Here is a 24214-nt window from a genome sequence, read left to right as displayed (position 1 = left end):
ATCTTTACAGTTCCTTTACAGTGGTTGTTAAACTGTCTGGTGATCTTATTTTCTGCGCATGCACTTTATTTTTCCATAACCCACCTTTTCTGTCTGCTTTCTCAAACTCCAATATGATGCTTGACATATCCTGCTGCTATCTTTTTCATAGAAATTCAATTTGTTTCCACTTTTCATGTGTCACACCCAACCCACCCACCCACCCACCCACACACACACACACACACACACACAGAGTCCTTATTTAACACCTGCTGTCAGTTTACCTGCCGCAGGCCACAGAAGCTGCTGTTGGGGATAAAATGTGTCAGACCTGGTGTCAAAAAATGAAAGTAAGCATTGTGTGTGTGTTTCCATTAACATTAGGATTTGAACGGCCAAGTCAGTGCAGCAATGTTTTCCCATAATGACTCCCAACTGTTGCAGAGACAGAGTGGAAATGTTAAAATTGTCAGGTCAACACGACTTGGGATGTAAACCGTCTGCCAGCTCATCTTTGATCCTAAAGGGTCGTAGTGATATTTAAATTCCATGAGCAGACTACAACCGACTGAATGTGAATGTATACTTGCAGATAATATCTGTGTATCAAAGCCTAATATATCTTCTTCCTCTGTGCCACAGAGCTCAATTGAAAAACACATCAATGAGCCACACTGTTACACTGGGTGACATTTTCCTCTGTTACCACGAACACACATAGTTTATTTTCACTCAATCCCACATACACTCTCCTCCCTCACCAAATACTCACTAGAGCATCTAATGTGGATTAATCCATCGCTGAAAATAGGCCCCAACAAATTAACTGCTTCTTCCTGGTCATTTGATAAGTGATCAGCTGATTTAGGAAATTCTTGTAAACATGAAAATATATATTCGTGTTTTTTTAAAAATTTACAGTCAATTTTCAGTCACCTCTGGTCAGGTGTTGTTTGTTCCAAATGGCATACTTTTTCTTTGTTAATATCAGCAGAATGGGAGTAGGTTCACATGGTGTACGCATACAAATGTGACATATTACTTCGTCATAACATTGCTACTCAAACTTTGACCTCTTTGTCATGGATCTGTCACAGTTTGAGCATGAAATTCTAAATAAGAAATATGAAAATGAATTAAAAGGGTATGTGATTTGAATCTTAACATTATCATTTAACATTACCTTTGAGATACAGCAAAACACCATTCACCAAGCTCATCAGAGATGGAGGTCCACAGAGGGCTCTGATGTTGGTACTTAGCAATGCGCAGTGTGTAGTTTTTAACTTTAAAGTAATACCTGCATGCATAGTTATGTCCTTTTGTTATATTTCAATGATTATTTTGTTCAGTTAAACAATTCCTATTCTTATTTTTACTGTTCGACTGGTCATCAGTCACTTGAGTGTGCTGTCGTCTGTCATTGTGGCTTCTGACAGCTTTCATCGAGCTGTCAACAAGCTGTCATCTGTCTGCTCAGGCCATGTGATGAATCTTCTGTTGTTGTGCAGAGGATTGTGGGTCAGAATAATCAGAAAAGCATGCTGGGTTGCATACTGCAAAATGTGATGCTGTAGAACATACTAGTATTTTTGGCACACTGCATTTGACATACCATTTGGGACATACCAAATCTTATTCTGGCATACTAAATAGTATGCTAGTGGGGGTACTGGAACACACAGAGAGTCTGAACTGTGAAGTGCAGGAAAGATGACATGTTGCTGCTCTTTGACTGTGATGTCTTGGTAACTGGTTATCTATATAAACAGATACCTGCATATCTGCAGTGATGTTAGGTTTTCAATGTAGTGAGTCCCTGAAACCCACAAGTTGTCATTTGAGGGGGTCCCCAATAAATGTTTTTTTTTTTTTTTTTGATAAATTGTAGTTTTAGACTTATTTGAATTTTAATTATTCTAATTATATTAGATTCAAGTATTTTTTAAAATGTACCTGAAAATTAAACAAATACCAAATCTGACAACTTAAGGCAAATTTGCAAGGATTTCTGAGGACTGACAGGAACATGAGAATCAAACATGTTTGGCACTTTTTATGTGGGAAAACCATGTTAAACAAAATATTAATCATAGCGGAGTTTTTTCACATTCTTTAAAACATGTCTGGAGGGGCACTTTAACTAAAACTAAACGTAAACCCTTTCATTAAACCTAAACTAAACTGAAAACAGACTCAACAAAGCTAAACCTCTTTTATTGATCGTTATCTGCTGATGAAGCTCATGTGATACGATAGAAAGCTCCAAACGCTAAATTGACCTTGTGGTGACACTGTTTTGTTAAACCTGTCTGTCTTTGTCCTTCCAGACTCTATGACGGTGCGGAGAGGAAAGAAGCTCAGCATCTCCATCCAGGAACACATGGCCATTGACGTTTGCCCTGGCCCTATCAGACCTATCCGACAGATCTCCGCCTACTTCCCCCGCCTGTCCCCCACCTCCCCTGGCCCCGTGTCCCCAAATCCCGCCTACTCCCCCTTGGCCCTCAGCCCCGGCTCTGTGGCCTCAGGGATGGGCGGGTCTCACCTCCTGTCTCCTCTGCTGGCCCACGGCCGGCCCGGCGGTGGTGGGTCTTTGTCTCTGACCAGCAGCGTGGACACATCGGTGGAGATCAACAGCTCCGACAGTGACGACTGCAGTGAGCTTCGCTGTTGGCATGTGTCTGTCTGTGTGTTACTGTGCATCTCTATACACCTGTAGTGGCTTTCTGCATGTCGCATCATGATTTTTCATACTATAGTTCAGGTGGAGTTGGCTTACGGGAAGTTGTCTTGTCAATAGCAAAGTTTCACCTCCAAATGCGTCTTCAATTTTAAACAAATTTCCAGAAAATTGGCAGAAGAAAAAGCAAATGTATGCATGTGTCCATTGATAATGGAGTATTTGGAGTTGGTTTGTTGAGATAAAATGTAGGCGGTGTTAATTTCTCCTGTCAGGTGCCATTAAACCACTGCAGAATAAGAAGACGTAATTAAAATGGTGGGAAAATATGTGGAAAACATAATAGAAATATATGACATAACTGTTTGTTTCATGTGTTAATGTGAGGGATGTTACAGTCTCCACATTGCTCCACACAGATCTCATGTTTTCAGCTCTTCACTAACATTTAAGTCATATTTACCTAGTATTTTTCTGTTGCACTTTCTTGCATTTTGTTGATATTGATATACTAACTTTCCAACCTCAAGCAAGCCTGAAAGACCTTTTTGAAATATTTAGTTTTTCTTTCTTTCTTTTTTTTTTCCCTCAGCATTTCCACTTGGGGTTTTTTTTTATGCCCAAACTGAAAATGTGTGTATGCTGAACTTCCTCAAAGACTCTAAGAAAAAAATAAAACTTTATGAAACCCAAGGGAACTTGCAGATGCAGGAGCAGTTAAAAAGCAGAAAAGAGAACAAATATATGAGTGCATATAAAAAATAAAATAATAAAGATTATTCTGAATGTGTAAAAAACAGATACAAACAGTGCCAGAATGTAAACAGGTGAATGATAGGTGTAATAACGTTAACACTGCGGTGCAAGTTAGTCAACAGCAAAGATCATGAATAAATGATCAGATGCAAAGTGAACTTTCCTAACTTAGAGTTAGATCGTTAGAGAAGATTTTGCAGTCGGCGTTCATTCGCCAATGAACACAGTGTTTCAGATGTTAGCTAGAAATGCATGGCAAGGGGTCCAAAAGCAGAATTCACATATCCAGGTCCCTGAGATGAGTCATTTCCTTTTGGGCCCACAAATTAAATGTAAAATTTTGTAATTTTGTTGTAAATACTTCTACTATAAAGCATTTATACAAGCAGGTAGCTTGTCAGAGATATCTTAAGTGGGTGGTGTTCTGCTCAGGGACTATAGGACAGAGGGGATGCAATGATGCTGCTGTGTGATCAATAAAAAACAAACAAACACAAGAGTCCAATTTATCTGACCAGCCACAAGCAAATGACCAGTTTACCCCAGAGTTGAGATCAGATACAACTAATGAATAATTCATGTCTCTATGACAAAATAACATGAACAATACAACACAAGCAAACCTTGAGAAGCTCATGTGTGTGTTTTCGTGAGAATACCTCCATCTCTGGTGGATTACAGACATTTAAAGAGTCTGATGAGGCAGCAGGCTGCAGACAAAAGCTCCGACTGCAGCTAAAACATGATCTATGCCTCTGAGACGCCTCAAATGTGTTGGAATTGGCTTTCGGGTTAACAGCATCATCCTGCTGAATGAATGAATGATGAGTTTCCTGAGAGGTGAAGGAGAGCAGGGAGGAGATCGTTGCTTCAGCTTTAAAATAAGAATAAATTGTGATGAATGACTGGGGCTGAATGCAGGTCCCAGAGCTGCTGACATGTTTTCAAGCTCCTCTGTGATTCAGATCCACTCTAAAGTAAGACTAATTAGGGGTTTTATTTACTCATTAACATGTATTTATTATCAGATTTATTTTCCAGTCACTGGCTGATGATTTTGCTTGTTGTATAATAATTAGAATGTGTCAGTTTGACAGTCTGTCTCATGTCTTTGACACCACTGAGTACAGACGTGAAAAAGACCCCCCACAACTCCACAACTCTGTGGTCCTTTTGTATCTTTGCTGGGGTTTTTGTGTCTCTTTGTGGTCAACCATTTGTTGTTTTGTTGCATTATTTTGTACTTCTCTGTAGTCATTTTGCATCTCTTTGGGTTGTTTTGCAACTGTTTGAATTCATTTTGCGTTACTTTGTGTCTCTTTGTTGTCATTTTCTATCTCTTAGTAGTAATTCTGCATGTCTTTGTAGTCATTCTGTGTCTTTTTATTGTTGTTTTCTGTCTCTTTGTTGTCATTCTGCACCCCTTTGTAGTCCTTTTGTGTTGTTTTGCGATCACTGATTGATTTTGTTTTTTAATAGTGAAAATTAGACAGTCAAGTAACTAGGACACTTCAATCTATCATAAAAGAGACTATCAATAACATTTTTTTTTTGTTACAGTAAGTCCTTTGTGTAGAAATGATCCCAACAGAGACTTCCTCCACAGGCTCAGATTTCATCAGTGCACAGCAATATCACTGTGCGGTGACGTCTTTAAGATGGTGAAGTACTGCGTTTGTTTGTGCAGTATGTTTTTACAGCAGCCGGTCGTGTCTGCCCCGGGCTGCTGGAAGTCAGTGTAGGTGGGTGGAATTAGAACCATAAGAATTCAGATTTTAAAAAAACCAACATGTAAATGGAAAGTGCACTGACTGCTTTTTTTATTTCCATTTTGTGTTGAGGACTGCAGTGGAGTCAGCAGAGAGGAGAAACAGTGTTCATCCTACTGTAGCTCTGAGATTTGTATCTGTTCTCTCTGCTTGTTAGATCAGAATAGCCCAGTCGCCAGAAGAAAATGTTGTTGTGGTACATTTCTTCAAACCACAGATATGTTACATTTTACACATATCATATCAATGTTTCTAAAGTGACATAGTTTTGATTACACGTGTATGAGCTGTCATTGGGAGGTGGAGGGAATGGCTGATGGCCTGACACCTATATGAAACAGCTGGGAAGGTGAGGACCCCTGTTGGTTGTTTTTTAGTGACTCATCCCTGCTTTTCCAGCAGCTTGTGCCACCAACAATGGGTGTTTTTAGCAAGCCATCAGTGCATTTCGATTGTGCCACCAAGATGGAAAATTGTTTGTTTTCAGTGGTAATTAGTCCCTTTTCCACCAGCATTTCCAAGAACTTTTATTTCTAGGAATGCATCTACCTGGGTAAAAGAATTCCTGGTAATCCATGTGGTTAGCGTTTCCACCTCACCTCAAAGTTCCGGAAAATTGATTCAAATCAGGCTGATGACATAGATGATTCGGCGTGTGCCCTGTATTTGGCTCTGCCAGCTTATTGGCTGGTAACATAGTGCTGGTAGAGAGAGGAGGGGCTGTTTGTCTCAGCCAGCAGCTAAGTTTAAAAGTATTTTAAGCTAAGAGTCAAACTAAGTTAGTCTACATACAGACAGCTGTCCTTTGAGCTTATTAGTAACAATTCGCTATCAGCTGAACTAGCTGTCCTTGTGTAAAACATAGTGTCGGTGGATGAGAGACTGTGGATGGAGCATTTTAAAATATCGCTGCCTACATGTTTACATGTTTATATGTAAAGTTTACATGTTATATGATAAAGTATTGGCGTCTTACTCGCTAAGGTTTAATTGCACTTACAATAACGAGTGTAGCTGCTGTCAACTCAGGTTTTTGAGTTATTTTCACTTTGTTCCCACCACAGTTGCTCAGCTGTTCACTGATTACCGTATCGTGTGTGTGTGTGTGTATGAGGTAAGCCCCGGCACAGAGCGCAGAGGAGAGGCTGCAGGATGATAATGAATTAAACCAAAATGTGTAAAAGTACAGATAAAAGAGCCGATACCGTTGGCGCTTATCAATACTACGGTCTTTGATAATTTAGCCCCGTACTGGGTTTCGGTACCCATCCTAAATCAAAACAAAAACGAAGTGAAGCTTGTAGAAATTAAATAAAGTTTGCCGCCACACTGGCAAGGAAGTGCAGAATGCTGCAAGTGTGTGTTCCACCAATCAGCGTTTTTCAGCGCACAGCCCCGCCCCTCAAGAATTCCGGGGAATGTGAAAAGTCCCACCCCCCTACTAGGTACTTTTCTCAGGGAAAGTTTGGGGTTGTTTTCTATTAAGTTGTTTTTTGCACCTGAACATAACATTTTAACCATAGCATTATTAAAATGTGAAGAAACATAAAGTTTTAATGTACCTGCTATAAAATAGTGTACAAATGTTACATATCCATGGTCCGCAGAAACATACAATGCCAACATTTATTCTGGCGAATGGTGTGATTTGAATCATTTTACTGAGGATATCTAAAATTAATTGTCATTGGCAAAGAGTTTTGCTCAGTACCACGCTTTCACAGACATCTAAGTACAAGCAATAGTGTTATCACACTCAACCTGTTTAGATTCCCCATCCATCTCAATGGACATACATTTTCTAGGATGTCTAGATCAATGATTACTGTTTTCTGACTCCACCCAAATGCACAGACTTATTTGATTGCATGTCTATGAGCAAATCACAGGGTACCACATCATCTAAAGTGGACTGCAGAAGAGCCACGCTTCCTTTTTTAACAAGCATGGCCGACTGTGTGGCAAGGAGGGAGTGCAAGGCTTAATTCAGTTTATTAATCATATTGTAAATAATGTATATTGTACATTATTTGTGTTTAAACAGTTGTAAAAGTAAACATGAAATGTTACATTACTTATACATGTCAAAAAATCATATAAAAGATGTGTAGCTTTATTCATTTTTTTTGAGGAATATCCATCTATTAGAATGGATGGTGAGTCTGAATGTCACCGGAGAAATTTATAGGAAAATAGCGTTTAAATGGGACAACACAGTTAAAATTCTTAAATACTGTTCTAATTTGATTTTCTGATGATACCATTAGCTTACAGTGCATTCTATTTATTATGTACACATAATATTTATCTTAGGAGGTTTTAAACATACTCCTTGCATGAGATAATTCAGAAATTATGGATATTTTGAGTAATGATGACAAAAACAATACAAATGAGAACAGCCTGATTAAAATGCAATCAATGCAATGTATATAGGGCTTCTGGCCGCAGCTAATTTGCAGTCCCTGTCCCTGGTTAGGCCTTTGGGAGGTAAAACAGCATGATAAAACACTACTACAAGCTTAGAGATCCACAATAAAACAAATATAGACTAAAAACCACAACAAACAGTGTCTGAAACAACAAAACAAAACAATTGTAAACGACAACAATGCATCTTAGGGTCCTACTTTATCTTTAATTCAGCCAACAAATGCACACTGAAATTTGGAAAATAGTCTAAACAGTGGCATTGTTAGCAGATTCTGTTGTGTTGGTTGCTATGGAAACTGAGTCTTCAGCTCACTGGATGAAAAGTGATGTGATTGGCTTTAAAGGGGCAAAAAGCAAAATCGTTTCACCGCTAGGTTCGCTGTTGTGCACTGCCTGTAGACCAAAACAAAGTGTGTCATGAGCCACACTGCCCTCTACCTCTGCTTTCCAAATTGTAGCCCCTTTAGCTCTCGCAGTGCTCTCCACCTTGGAAATGCAAGGCCAGTGTTAATCCGGGTTCTGTCCCTTTCTTTATCCGACAACTTCTTCGCCAACGTTTTGTTCCGCTCTCCACCATTTCGCTTCGAAAATATGCGCTGCCATTGCTCACTGGCTGTAGCCTTTTATAGGGAGGGAGGGCCAAGGGCTCCGAGAGGAGGGAGGAGGCGGCGATTCATGTGAACGTACATGAACACGCAGCCGGACCGGCTTGTAAACAAGGGGCTGGAGATCAACACAGAGAGAGGGTGTGTGACGTCATGCTATACTCCAGATGAAATTACACCTCTAGTTCTTCACATAGCGATTTTTTAATTCCTTCGATCTAGAAATTATGAATTTCTGCTTATTGCCCCTTTAACATTTTGTGCTGTTTTTTCTTTTTAAAAATAAGTAAAACAAGGCAAGCTAAAATGTACTGGGCTTAAATGTAGAGGAGTAGAATTATAAAGTAATTTAAAATGCACATACAAGGGAGGAAGCCACTTAAAATAAATGCATTGTACTTACTGACTTTCCATGTCTGCATAACTGAAACCCTAATCATTGTTCTAGGTTTCAAGTCTTCTTCCCACTCAGATTCACTGATGCAGGACTAAAGCTGCCACTGCTGATATGCTGCTGCTGATTCACGACCACAGTTTCAGAATTAGGATGCAAATGATCAGAAGTATCTCTTGGACAACAGCTGTGATACTGATATCCATTTCATTTCATTCAGCTATCGAGGAGTAATAAAGGAAAGTTGTGTCAGCTTTCCAGAAACCTTCTCTTGGAAAATACACTGACAACAGAAAGCTAGTGCGACCATAGATGTATTATTCAGACAATGAGCCAAAGACAACAACCATCCCCACCCCCGGACATGTAAAAGACCCCCCACCACGCAACATAACAGCAGGAACCCCAGACTGAAAGAGACAAAAAACAACTTCAAACAGCTCTTGTGCTTCTCTTTGGGACCATTTTTGTCTCTTTGTGATTGTTTTGCATCTCTTGTCTCTCTGGTGGCTTTGTGTTTCTATGTGATCATTTTTTGTCTCTTTGTGGTCGTTACTGTATGTGTCTGTTTTTGTTATTCGATTTTGTTTGTGTTATTGCTATTTGTCACTTTGTTGTCATTCTGTGTCTCATTGTGGTTGTTTTGTGTCTCTGTGGTTTTCTTTGTTTCTTCATAGTCATTTTGGGTCTCTTTGTGGTCATTTTTTGTCTCTTTGTTGTTATTTTGCATCTTGTTGTGAATCTTGTTTGTCTCTCTTAGCAGTCTGTGATTGTTTATCATCTGTTTGTGGTGATTTTACATCCCTTAGTGGTCGTCTCTTTGTAGTCGCCTCTCTTGTAGTTGTCTCATGCTCTTTGTAGCCGTTTCATGTGTCTTTGCAGTCATTTGATTGACTTGAGCAGTCACTTCAGATGTTCTTGTTTGAGATCAGCAGAAGCTAAACAGGATGTGGGCAAGACTCCAGGTTGATAAACACACGGCAGTTTACAGAAGCTTATAGTTTAGTGTAAGAACACAATATGTTGTGTAAGCAGTGGTTTGTTGGTATTTATGAGAGCTGGTGCCTAAAATAAATGTTTGTCCTAATCCCTGTGAATCACATTCTCTCTGTGTCTTCTTATATAACTGCACTGGAAGAGCACCAGGTTGTGTGTGTGTTCATGTGTGTGTGTTGTATGAACATGTACCTTTTCACGCAGTATGTATGCATGTTTGTAAGAAGCCTTGACGAATGTGTCTCCTCTGCTTCTAAGAGGATTTTTCATGTTGACATGTGATGTGTTGTGTTCAGGTTCATGTGACAGCTGCTGCTCCACTAAATTGGATTTCCATCTTCTGAATGCATGCTGAGATATTTCTCTGTTCTCCTGCATGCTTTCAATTTATTCTGACTGATTTTCAACAATGCCGTTTTTTTCTGATGCTACTGATGTGATGCTTGTAAATCATGTGTTTTTTTAATGAATTATGATTATTGTCTTTTTCCTGTGTTATTTCCTCAGCTGCTCTGGGAACGCTGGAGTTTGAGCTGAGATACGAGCAGAGCTCCAGTGAGCTGCACTGCACTGTGCTTCGGGCCAAGGTAAGAACGCTCTCCAAACCATGATCATTAATGTGCTGCTCTCACAGCCTCCACTCGTCTGGTCTCTGGCTTGCCACCAGATTTTGGGACCTGGCTGCAGAGATTTGTTCCCATTCAGACACAAGAGCTTTAAGGCCTCAGGGCCGAATTCACAAAGAATGAACTGCGGCCGCTGATAGCACCTTGAATTGCACTTCATTTGCACCCGCAGTTTGCTCCGTCTTAACGTCCTATTCACAAAGGATATTGCACTAATGATATACCAGCACAAACATGCCCACAAAGTTTGGCAGCTGAGTACAGTTTGCCCTGATTTGCCCCTGATTGCAATAAGCCACATGGCAAAGTGTAAATGCTGGCTTTGTGCCAAGAACACCGTGGCAGAACAATGGACTTTGTTTGGCAAAGTACTGAATACTGTATACCCTCATGTAGTGATGTCTGCTGGTGAGTCAGTCTAACAGTGTCGGATGGGTTGAGGCTGTGGATTTGACCAAGTTTGACCACTTTATCACTATTCCCTCTCACTTGTAGCTGTTTTTTCGTTACCTTTTGAATTTCATATGAATTATGGAACCGTTTTTGTTCACGTTTGTTTTCCCCGTTTCGTAAAATAAATTATTGAAAGTTGCTTTTGAAGTGCGTGACAGAAGTGCGTTTTGAGAACGACCGCAGACTGTCACCTGTTCAACGCATCAATATCTTCGGATGCCATTAAAGTAATAATGATTATAATAATAATGTCAAAATATTATTTACAGACTGATTTAACAGACGATCACTGCTGCCACTGCAAAGTCTGGGCGAGAGGCTTCCACAGAGGAGCACCCAGTTTGCACCAGCTTTCTAAAGACGTTATTTACTTCACTCAAACTGCGTGTGGCTATTAGCGCTGGTGTTAGTGAATTAGACGTTGTTTATCAATGAGGCTCATTTGCATAGAAAGGGGCCATTTTTCTGCCAAATATATGCATATTACCTCATTTAAATACGTGCAAATAACACCGGAGCACCGAGACGCAATCTGCTTGGCAGCGCAGTTAGTAGAGCATTTCGCCCTCTGCGCGTGCTTTGTGAATTAGACTGTATCTGTTTGCTCCATTTTTACTGGTTTAGCGGCCGCAAAAGCCACGCAATCCTTTTGTGAATTCGGCCCTCAGTGTGCTTTCAGTGAAGTGCTTTTTGGATCAACTTTTTCAACGGTGGAATCTGCAAGCTGTCTAAAATATCATTGTGTGCTGTAGTATTAACATTTCTAAAAGAGCCCAAATACACAAATACTTTTGAAAATAGTGCTACATAACCAAAGAAAACAGAAAAAAGGGCTGTGGTCCTTTTTCTCAAAAGGGAGAAAACCTACAACTACCAGAATGCACTGCATCCCACCAAACCATAAATGCTCCTAGGTGATGTAATGTGAGCTGTCCTTCTGAAAACACTATGGCAGCTGGCTGGTAACAAATGATCTTGTAGTGTGACAGCCTTCCACAATGCAGGAAACAGTATGGCCCCCATTTCCCGTGCACAAATTCTCATATTACAGCTAAACAGTCCACTAAAATATGTTTCTGAAAACATTTTAGGTGAGAAATAAGCAATACAGTAGCAGCATTGTAGTTTATATTTAGTCAACACTGCCTAATTTTACTGTTTAATCTGAGTTTGGTCTGAGTTTGAGAGCGAGACAGAGAGGGGCGGCTCTTGATCTAGAGAAAGTAGAAGTAGAGTAGAAATACTCTGTTACATTCAAAATAAATGGCCCTTTTTAGAATAATATTCTTATTATTCTAAAATGGGCCATTTATATTATCAATTTTTAATTATTAATGCATTAATGTGTTCATCACTTTAATGTTGCAGCTGGTAAAGGTGGAGCTCATTTAAATGACTTTATATACTGCTCATTAGTTTAATCTATAATCACACATTATCGTTTATTAATAAATAACATTTTGTGTTGATAATCTCCATCTGCAATTTAGCTATTGTTATTGAATAAATGTAAAGCAGTAAAAAGTAAGATATATCCCTCTCACATGTATTAGAAGCAAAGTTTAAAGTGGCAGAAAACGGAAATATACAAGTACCTAACAAACAATGATGTTACAGGTTGGGGCCCCTGGGATATTTAATAGCCGGGAGCCCATGCTGTCTCTCTAATGAGAGACTTTATCCAGATAACGTCCTTGTGCTCATCCCCTGTTAACAAGTACATTTAACTGCTGCGTATTACTCTATATCGCTGTGAAACCAGGTATGTTCAAGAACCTCATTCAAAACATCCTTGATATTTGTAACAACTCTGTTAACTAAAGGTGCAGTCTTGGAACACAGTCTTTCTCCACAGTATGTCATGAAGCTAACTCATATTTATATTAAAAAACAAACTAATGGGTTGTTCAGTATCTCTGTTTTAAGTGGCCTTTAACAAGCATTTCCCATAAGCCCACAGTCGATAACAGGTTAAATGTCATGGCTCAACAAGAAGTGAGTTGAGTGTCTCAGACATAATGAACAATGCAGAATGTTTTTTGCCAGTTTTTTAGTCAGTGCCTTTTGATTTATCACTGTTGAACTTTGTTAAAATTACAAAGGTTTTTATTTCTAATATCAGTTGCTGTAGTGGAGCTGACTTATCTAAGAACATAGAAAGTAAACTTTAGGAACATGCTTCATTTTTTCAGAAAAATCGATGAAAGAAATGTTGAATGAGAGATTGCATCATGTTGCAGAAGCTAGACAGGGAGTGACATCAGCTCTCACAGTGTGAATCAGACCTGTAACAAATTCAATTCAGCTTTAATGTTGCATGAACCAAAGCACAGCTATTGGCTTATTGCTGTAAGTCGGGTGCTGCTGGCTCAATGAGGCTTCTTACCTGGGCACCCTGTGAAATGACACGGCTTGACATCATCAGTGGCTTTGAGCACCACCCTTGCCAAAATATACTAAGGAACTCTACCCCCTCTCATCTTTCTCCTTAGAGGCAGGACATTGGGTTTTGATGCCCCTCTACTTCCTTTATGTATTAATGTGTCTTGTTTACATATGTGTGCCTCCCCTGTGTTTATCTGTTTTTACCAACAGTCGCTGGCTGAATTGGAGATGCTACAGCTGTTAAAGCAACATGTTCTCACTCTGACCTCGTCACGTACAGTCATGGACTTTCCATGCTGAGATATGATGTGCAAGGTACCCTGGGTGCATTGGATTTTTGATGACCTGGGACGCTGTGTCAACTTCGGCCTGTTACTTGTATTGTCTCTTTTTAAAGTACACTTCCGTTTTCACAGGAAATGTACAGTTTGCATACAGTCGCTACGCTGACACAACACCATGAATTAACGTCTTTTCCTTCAACAACAAATGCATGTGGTTACGGTTTGCCAACACATGTACGTGATTGGGTTTGGGACAAAAGAACAAGGTCTATCTTTACAATCATATGGGAAGCGAAAACCAGCCTCCGAGGTGAAAGTAGGTGGTTGTTGGACCCATCCAACACCCCTCCCCCCACCCTATGTGGATTTCCACCGACTTAACTTACGTTGTTGTCCTGCCACATTTCCCTCTGTTGCTCCTGGGCACCATTATACAATAACGGTGACTGGCCACTGATCATGCTGACATGAATGGACAGCTTTTTTCCCCTGGTGTCTGATGCCAGAAGTTATTGCCCAAGTGCTGGTATTTGATGACTTCGGAGCGAGACTGGGTTGGTTAAAGGAACTTTTCAACCAGCTCTGTCATCCCAGTATGGGCAGTGTGTGCAGATGAACAGTGTTTGCCTTTCCGCTCATCTGCAAGCAAAAGCCAAACTCCATTCATGTGCACACACTGTGATGACAGAGCTGGTTGAAAATTGACAAAGTCTCCCTTTAGCTACCTGTGTCACTATTTTCCAAGCTACTGTAACTGTCATATTTCACAGTGGTTGTAGCAAATCAGTCAGAGCACCCAAACGTTAATTGCACATTGTTCCAATGGCCTATTGTTCTGAAATCCCAATAGTGTGTTTGAAATGTCCCATGAAAGCCCATCTTTCCAACAGTCCATTAACCCAAAAACAAACGCCCATTGCTCCAAAGACCCATTGCTCAGAAAATACACAGTCTCCCTTACATATCACCAGATCTTCCCCGGGTGCAAATTTTTTTCCTACTATGGCAAAGGCTCGACTGGCCTTACTCTGCATCTGATTGGCTAGTACTCATTGCCTTCATTGGATGGGTTGGTTACAATTAAGCATGAGGATTGAGCTTTGTTGGGGTAAGGGTATTAAGGTAAGTCAGTCAGAGACAGAGTAGGACAGGTCATGCCTTCAACATACTGTAGAAAAAAAATTGTGGCAGGGCCAACTGCAGGCCACAAATCTTTGTAACTACAGGGAGAGTGTGTATTTTTAGTGCAATGGGCATTTGTTTTCGGAATAACAAACTGTCAGACAAATGGGCTTTGGTCCAAGGGGACATTGTTCAGACTACTGGGGTTTTGGAACAATGGGCAATTGGGACAATGCCATGGCACCAAGCAAACTGCTCCTGGCTAACTACTGGTTAGTAAACTTTCTGGCGATTTAGTTTCTGACTGGCAGGGAGAGGTGGAGGGACCATGGGGTAAATCCAAGCGGCAACCTCGAGGGCTGAAAAATGAAGCCAACACAAAGTGTCAGAAACTACAGTTCTTTGAATGGCTGCTTGAGGGTGGCTCCAAAAGCCAGTCAATCCCACAGACCGCTGTGTTAAAATGCCCAGCAGAAATAAACATGTTTACAACCTGGTACAAAAAACAGTTTGGGTCTGTACGGGTCCATGCCATTGGTTCGACAGCCCATTGGTTCGACATCCCATTAGTCCGACTGTCCGTGGTGCTGAACGGCTCGCGGCGGGCGTATGGTGCGCCGCGACCGGCTTGAGGCGGAGCAGGCTCACGGCTTATGTGTTTGTCACTTTCTTTTTCATTTTAACCCACACCATGATCTTTTCCTGACCCTAACCAAGTGGTTTTTGTGCCTAAACCTAACCAGACCTTAACCACAGGGCATCATGATGATTTCGGAACGGACTTCGGAACAATGAGTTTAATATGGTCGGAACAATGGGATGTCGAACCAATGGGCTGTCAAACCAATAGGCAGTTCCTGTCTCTACAGGCTAATTTCAATATTCATGACAACTGTACAGGGAATGAATTTTTTTCATAACTCACCCGTTTATAGTTTGTTAAAGCTTGAAGGTACGCATAATTAAGGGAGGGCTCACTTCGAGCTGCTGATGGTGTCCTCGGCTTCTCAGTCAGATCCACCCCTTGCCCCTCCACAGTCCTACCTTATTGTTCCACTATGGTCACTTCTGGCTCCAAGAAAACACAAGATGGCGATGACCAAAAACTCAAGGCTTTACAGTCTGTGGGTAAATCAATGGGTGTGCTTGCTAGCTCGCAGTGTTCTCAATCAATGGTGCTTGCTAGCAGTAACCTGGCAGCCAATCAAACATCTACGTCAGGTAGCCTGCTTTTGAAGTGGGAATGGTTTCATGAAGAGTGTGTTGGAAAAATGATACAAGCAACTAGGGAGCTGTTCTTTAATCAGGACCCCCAACTAAGGTAAATCCAGCTTTGTTTAACTGACTGGCTTCAAAACAAACCTCTCTGCCACAACAATGTAACAGCACCAGCAGAAGTATCATAATTCAGAGCCAACTGTCTCACCAGAGCTCGATTAAAGTGTCAGAAATAATAACTGCGGACTGTAAAAAGACAACAGGCCGCACCGCTGTTAATCTACAGGCTCGTTGGAGATGAGGGACAATTCACCAGACACCTGATACCTGTCAAGGCGCTCAGTGTATGTATATCTGTATGTGTGTGTGTGTGTGTGTGTGTGTAGGAATCTGCTCAGCGGTGATCTCAGTGGACCGTGATCAGTCATCTCAAACCTGACACCTACTCTGAAGCTCTGCTGCCTCTTATCTCACCTGCCGACATTTAACACCCACTGTGGGACTCAATGAGATGGAGCGCCTGACTGACTCAGCAATTCACAAACCAGACTAATGCAATTTTTGCTGAGAGCAGTGCAGGACTGCTCTCTACTCCTGCCACAACTCTTCTATCATATTTATACTTGTATTATCATTATGCTCCAGCCTCAGCCACAGTCACATGGGAAACAAGACTTTTTGTTCCAGTGAAACTTATTGACTAAACCTCACATTAATCTGCACAGCAGACTGAGATGTTACAGGTCTGATAATAAGCTTGAATTTGCACTGAAATACTACCAGGGATTTTATTGATATTTGACTCTACAGCCTCCACAGCTCTCTGCTTGGTGAGGGGGGAAAAAGAAAAACAAATTCCAGCTGATTTACAGATAAAGAGAGCTTATTTAATTAAATAAAACACTATATTTCTCTACCTGGAGTACATCTGAGACACATAGACATGTAATCAGTGTATTTACACCCCTTTAAATATAACATGAAAATTGATAAATACAAAATTCTGGAAAATACTGCTTCATTATTTCATGTCAGAATGACCCATACAAGTGCCTTCTAGCCTTCTGGGTGCTTCCCATTGAAAAATGAAGAGAGGTGGCTGTGTGTTACTTCTTAATGGAGGAAGGGAAGTCAACCAGATGCGCACTTCCAAAACCAACCAATTAACCTTGGTCATAGGCACAGATTTATGTTTCTGCCTATGGGCGCTTAAAACAGTTGTGTCCCACCCCCACAAGCAAGGTAAACCTGCTATAACCACTGCCTGCATGACTTGTTGCCATGTCGATTTAGAGAAAATGTAGTCAAATGCATGCATTCCAGCACCATGGGATATTTAAAGCGATGACAGTGTATTGGGGATTGACTGGCTTCTGGAGCTAACCTCAAGCAGCCATTCAAAGAGCAGTTTTTGGCCCATCTGTGTTGGTTTCATTTTTCAGCTCCGGAGGTTGCAAGAAATGCAGAATAAAAATCAATGCCAACAAAATCATTTAGTCAAAAGTCTCACATGGACATATGTCATAGGGAGAGTGTACAATCCAGCACAATCCAATATCAACATGGCTGTGAGACATCGCTACCATACCCATAATGAACACAACATAACAGTAAAGGCCACTAGAGGCCTGCCTAAGAACAAGCCAAGCCAGTTAAAATAGGCTACTGAACATTATTACACATGCAAAAAAGCACACATGCTTGTAAAATACAGTCAATAAACCATCAACCACTGATGTTAATGACTTACAAGCAAAGTGTCACTCCTCACTCCTCCTGATGAACTCATTCGTGATATCATCCAGGCTCCTTTTTTTGAGACATTCTTGTGACAGTTCAATAAGGAATGGGAATCGCAGAACATTCTGGGGTGGCGACACCACCAGGATAAGAGTCTGTAGCTACAGTAGTTGCCGGTCTCATCTGTCATCTGTCAATCGCTTATCATCAAATGTATACGAATACACGAAAGACAAATGCCCATATAAAGAGAAGCTCTCGACAAGCAAAAAAGGTTAATATTCCAAAATTGAAGTTAGTTAATGATACTGATTCGTATAGAACTTGACAGCTTGCCACGCATTCACATTACGGTCCCTGATGTCTCTCTGGTGTTTGGCGTGCCTACACCTATTAGAAATTCAAAAACATTTTAGAGGCCCATGTCCAATTTATAAACGGTTGGGGACAGGACCTTATGAGCTACTAGCCAAATGCCAGCATCCAGACGAAGATAGGCTAGCTAATGTTATGCAAACCGAATGCTTATAAAAAGCCGGCTAATCATGCACAACTAATCTACCATTATCTGGCAAAATGAAACCCCTAATGTTAGCCAAGCTTTTGTGTCTGACTTTATACTTTGTGTTTTGAGCCTTATTCAATTAGTCGTGTTTTGTGTAGTAGTGTTTTTTACACTACTTATATTTAACAGCCAGCAGATGGCCCTCTTATCCTTACCCTTCCAAAATGGCAGACTTGATTTCGATGATGACATATTCCCATTCTCTATTCAGCAACATGATGGAGTCTTGCCTGCCCCATAGTGGACTGCAGATAGGTTTTAAGACTCTGCAGGCCTGGAAATGAGCTTTGTGGGCTGCAGGATGTTACTTTTCTCTTGCATAAACTGAAATCAGACTCTTCTGATAAAGTAGAAATGTCACCCATTGCCTGTCGAAGTGTTTTTAGTGTGAGGAATGAGCTCTTTGTTGCCTATTGGAGGAACCAACAGCCACTACACCTGCAGCTCTCGCCAACTGTCAAGTACCAGCGTGTGTTTTCAGACCTCCAGTCTCAGGAGGACTATAATGAGCTCATTACAACTTGGTGCATCAAAATGAGGCAAAGAACTTCGACATCACACTTCTAAACTTGGTTAAACAAGTGACACAAAGGTGAGATTTATGCTTCATGGGAAGTTTCATCAAACAATATTTCGGGGTTTAACAAGAGAAAAGACTTTGGTGATGAAGATTAATTGGTTGGCTTGATGAATGTCTGATTAACTTCCAGCTGCTCTTTAATAGAACAGCTGCCTCCCTAAAGTTTTCAGTGAGATGCAACCACAGAAGATCTCTAAGGGACATTCACACTTCCTGCACTGACACTGACTGTTGTGGTGAAACTTAAATCTGTTTTTCTGGGATTTTCTTTGTGCCTGGGATTTTGTTTTCACTCAGAAATACTTCCCGAATTTCCCAGATGGCTTTTTTTGTCTTTGCTCATACAAAGTGGTAAGAGATTGAATTCTCTAAGGACCCAGAGGCAAATTACAACAAACAGTAATTTGTTGTTGTTGTTGCAATCTCACAGTCTAGATGATCTCTCTACAGATGTCAAAAATGGCCTCATTTACAAGTGGTTACCATCATTATGACTGTAACCGAGGCCATGATATTTTTAGTGACTGGATCTTTTAAAAAATTCAAACAAATTCATATACATGATGTGGAAGTTTGTCCATAAACCATGACCTAAACCAACTGATGTTAGTTAGTCATTACAACTAACTGTGCAGCCTAAAGGTGCTCAAACACTCTGAGAACTGATTTAAATTCAAGTGGAGATTTCAGGTTTTCTGAGGTACCTATACATGAATACTGAATTTGTAGGAAATGTGTATGAAATGATACAGAAGCTGATACAAAATGTATGTATAATTATAAATGATGCTTTCTGACAGTATGTGGACAAGGAAATAAAAGGGGAAACTACATGTTACACCCTTTTTCCACCACAGGAATATTTGTTAAAATAGTCTGCAGTCGACGAGTATGCCTTTTTTTTTTTCTGATGTGTCACGGTCAACGTTGCAGACACACTGGACAAAAGATTAGCGAACAGTATGGAGGCCAGTGAAAATGTTTTGGTGGTTACTTGTTTTTCATATCTCTTATTCAGTCTCTCTTTCAAACTTGGTGCCAAAATCAAAAGCCTTGCAACTTGACTTGGACTTAAGCACCAGTGACTCTTGTCTTAAGTTGGACTTGAGCCTTTTGAACTGAAAATACTTGACACACTGCCCCCCAAGCCTAAAGATGAAAAACTGTGTTATTTAAATTGTGTGCCATGAATCAATTCTACATTCCCAGTCCGATCCACTTTGTTTATCCAATCCAACAGCATCCAAGTTGCAGGAGAGAACCATGAAGAACTGACATTATGTTGATGGAAAAACTGTTCTAAAAGATAATTTCTTTTGTGTACAAATACTACCAGCTAGTCAACAAAAAATTAATTACAGCATGCAAAAGGTGTGGGTCAAATATAAAAGACTGATGAGATGAAACAACTTTCAACTTTGTTCAGTTTTGAGGTTGCACGAATGATGAGTCAAGACTAATATTAATATAACTGGCAAGCAGAGATAGGGGACTCGAGTCACATGAGACTCAAGTTGCAAATATGATGACTGACTTGCTTGACTAACGTTGATAAAAGACTCGACTTGACTTTGGCTTTGTATTCATGACTTGAGACTTGACTTTGACTTGAGACAGATGAGCACCCAACATGAAAATTTAGCCATTATCTACTCACCCTCATGCTGATGGATGATCAGGTGAAGTTTTAGAGTCCTCACAACACTTGCGGAGATCCAAGGGGAGAGGGGGTAGCAACAAAACTCCACCTAATTTAAACTCTGTTTTAGCCTCATTGTAGCCTGTAGCTCTAACTGCCTCTCTGGGCACCACGTTCACTTGTGCGCGCTTGCGCGAGACCGTAAGGCATGGGCACCGTGTGTGTGTCCTTGCTTTTGCTGGTCTCGCGCTGGCTGGTTGGTGCAGCCTGGACCAAAATGTTTTTGTTGCCATTTGCGGAGCCTGGGCTGCCTACAGAGACCGGACTTTTTCACAGCATATTCAGAGGACATGTAGCTAGCGGATCGTGAGGAGATGTTTGCTGTATGTGACATATGACTTGACTTGTGACCAGAGTTTGGTATAATGTGTTACTTAGAGTACTTTGATTACTTTTTGCAGTAACTTAACACGTTAGTTTGCTGTTTGAGTAATCAAATACTTGAGTACATTTTCAAACAAGCCATCAGTTACTTCGAAGCTCCGAAACAGCAACGACTGTCAGGATCGTCAGTAAAATCCCCATGACTAGATGGAGGAGGACTCGCTGACAGACAGGTCAGACTCAGGACGTGTATTATGCCTGGTACACACTACATGACTTTTCTGCCCGTTCTGAAAGTCACTGTGTCACATTACACGATTGTGGAGTCATAAAATCGTGCCGTGACTTGGCCGACAGACATGACACACTACATGATGGTACTCACCAATTATCCCTGGTCGTCTTTCACGACGTGTGTGATGTCATCGGTTATTCTTGTCTTATTTTTATTACTTTTACTATTATTTGAGTCACTGTGTCTGTTCATGTGCCAGCCGAAATGCTGTTGTAGTCACCTAAAAGCGCCAGCAGATGGCAGGAACTACATTTGAAGCACCGTACATAAACAATGAAGCTACTATATCCTCCACAACCAAGTTCCTACAAATATTTCACAATAAAAGCCTATTCAGAAAATGGAGGGATTCTCTCAGCCGAGGTTATAAGGGGCTTTTAATTTGAAACAAATTCAGGAAGTGTTGAGTTTAAAATGACAGTGCGATGTGTTAACTTTATCAAGGCAACGGGAGTGGATAAAAAGTAAATATAAACAGAGGGATAAATAAATAACATTGTAATCTGTTTCAAATGAAGCTGGTAGCCTCTGCAGTTGTGGTGAGTAAAAGCCCCGCCACTATTTGTTAATGTTATTAGGCTACTTTATATCTGTCTCCATTATGAGGACGTAACATTGTTTGCTAGCTTGATGCTAATGACAGTAACGTTAACTCAGCGGGTTGACAAAGTGCCTCTGCTGTTGCACCCCATCATTTCCCCCTTTTACTCTGTGTGGTAACATCCCTAGAGGAAATAATAAAAACGCTGGGGTTGTTGTCATACAGTTGTCTACGGCAGCAGATCGTTCTGTGTTTCTACTGGTCAAAGTGACGGCTATGATGGGAGAATTGGATCTCAGTGAAGGGCAAGTGGTCCATAACTTTAATTTTGGAGACAAAAAATGTAGGCTTCGCGCCCTGTGGTCCATTGCCCAATAGGAAATGTAGAATACTCAAAAGTACTTTAAAAGTGCTTGAGTTACTTTTCTCAGGGAGTAACGTTGGAAGTACTTTTAAAGTACTTGAGGTACTTTACTCAGAGAGTAACACAGTAAAGTAACTGGTTACTTTTCAAAAAAGTAACACAGTAAAATAAATTGGTTACTTTTAAAGTAACCCTTACCCAACTCTGCTTGTGACTTGCTTGACCTGAGCAATGACTCGACTTGACTTGCTTGAGCAGGGACTTGACTTGTTTGATTCTCACCACAACTAACTTGGGACTTTCTTGAGACTTGAAGGTAAAGACTTGAGACATGCTTGTGACTTGCACATGTGTGACTTTCCCCCATGTCTGCTGGCAAGCTAATGCTTAGCTAACCTTTTACTATGTTTTTACATTTGGTAAAGAGCGCATTATAAGTTGTTTGGGACTCGAAAGAGTGTAGGACTTGGGACTTGTCAGTCTTGACTTGATACTTGACTCGAAGCTTACCTGTCTTGACTCTAGGCTTTACTTGAGACTAAAGTGCATGGACTTGAGACTTGCTTACTAACTGCAAACAATGAGTTTGAACACTTGAAATACTAAACTGGTATTTTTTAAAATCTGCAATATTACTGCACATTGACTCAAACATAATCAGACTCAGTTGTTTCTGTGTGTCTTGTCTCAGTTTATGACATATCGAATACAACAGCATCACAAAGAGGAACCACATTACAGAAGTGAGCTTTAGATTGCTTCATTATCTCAGAGGATGCACCTGCTGTCACTGAGCTTTGCGTCCTTTTGTCTCCCCCAGTGATTTCTTTATATGAGGAGCTACTTAAATGTTAATGATTTCCCTCCTGTTATCGACTCAGGGACAGAAAGAAGCAGTTTCAGACCCGAACAGATGGATTAAGTCAGTGCTGCCTGTTGTGAAGGCAGTTTTCTGTGGGGATGAAGGAAACATTTTTACCAGCATAACTACAAACAAAGGAAATTCTGGTAGCTACTGCTGTAACTGAACATGCAGATTGATTTGTGGTCAGTATACAGCAGGTTTAAAGGTCAAGCATCGCACAGAAAGAGCCTCGTGATTGTGGCAGTGAGGAATGTGTGTAATTTCTTTTACACACATGGAAACTAGAGTAAAAGTCTGTAGACACAATGTTCAATAACAAAGCTGTTGGATGGATAAAAATTTTGGAACTGTGGAGCTCAGCTCCGCTGAAAGAGACACGAGCTCCCTTAGGAAATTTAGGGGAACCACTAAAATATTGTAGTCTAACCTTTGGTGCCACTGTTTCTTTCTGTATAAATTCATGTTTTCCTGTAAATTTAGGTTCCTGAAATAATTAATAGGCTAATTATCAATGTGGGTGTTTACCGATTTCTGATAGTTAGTATCTAATGAACAGTATACTGTCTATTCCTGCTGTGGACATCCATGCCTGGGGTGCACTCAAGGCACTTATGTTAATGATTGTATTTTAAAGTCTTCTAGCTGTGTGATATGTAATGCCATATTACTTACAGTAGTCCTGTGATGTTTTAGTCCAGTGTTTGTTGAGTGTTGACAGTTTTATGCACAGCCTACTGTACAATAGTGTGTTTGCATTGACTTTACATCTGAATGTTTTACTGTGAGCACTGGGTGTTGTGTTTAGAACAGCTTTTGGAAAAGTTTTCTTGCTGTATTTTCTGTAAGTCCAATATTCGAGGCTGTGGTTCATAATTATCATGGGATGCAGCCTCGATCTGGTCTGTTTCACAAAATAACACAAACAACCATTGCATGAGCACTGTGCTTTGGCAGTTTTATTGTTTCTTGATGGAGAGCCACTAAAAACAAAAACTGTTTCTGCTTCTTATTGTCCCAGACTAAAGATTCTCTGTATGAATTATTGATATTTTTGCACATAAGTGGCTGCATTAATGTATATGTATACAATATCCTCTCAACCCCCAGCCCCGTAATAGGGCTCCCCCGAAGCCATGGTATAATTCGAACACTAAATTAACCTGGGTAGATACATTTAATTATCTAAATCAGAAGGGCTTAAGTAAAATTACTCATTGTGCAGAATGGCTCTTTCCACAATAACAGTCTAATTAGTTTTTAGTTTTGTTTTAGTTAACTATTTGGTGGATGCATTGATACCTTAAAGGAGTACTTCACCCACAAAATAATCATTTGTGTTACCTTGAATTTAAATATAAAACTTTTTTTTTCTGACATGCCTCTACAGTGAACAAAGATTCCCAAAAAACTGACGAAATTTTGGATGAACTAAACTACAGGGGGGCTGCAGTTCACAACAGCAACAAGGGGTTGTTTTTTTATCTGGAGCTACAGTTTGCACTGGCTGGATTAGGGTTGCTGTAGCAGCTGACTGG

The 24214-nt window shown here is 40.5% G+C and overlaps 1 protein-coding gene across 1 annotated transcript in view; it reads left to right on the top strand.

The window, feature by feature from the left end:
• The window catches only part of doc2a (double C2-like domains, alpha), a 116787-nt gene that overhangs the window by 27560 nt on the left and 65013 nt on the right, over positions 1-24214 (top strand). Inside the window, exons 2-3 of the mRNA XM_033644373.2 lie at positions 2313-2642; positions 10126-10205. Of these exons, the coding sequence (XP_033500264.1) occupies positions 2318-2642; positions 10126-10205 (405 nt within the window). The 5' untranslated portion in view covers positions 2313-2317. The remainder of the gene's footprint in view (positions 1-2312; positions 2643-10125; positions 10206-24214) is intronic.

This window comes from Epinephelus lanceolatus, chromosome 18 (assembly GCF_041903045.1).
Source record: "Epinephelus lanceolatus isolate andai-2023 chromosome 18, ASM4190304v1, whole genome shotgun sequence".
In the NCBI taxonomy this organism is placed as follows: domain Eukaryota; kingdom Metazoa; phylum Chordata; class Actinopteri; order Perciformes; family Serranidae; genus Epinephelus; species Epinephelus lanceolatus.
Note: the sequence above shows the minus strand (reverse complement) of the source record. Positions and strands in the feature narration are given on the sequence as shown.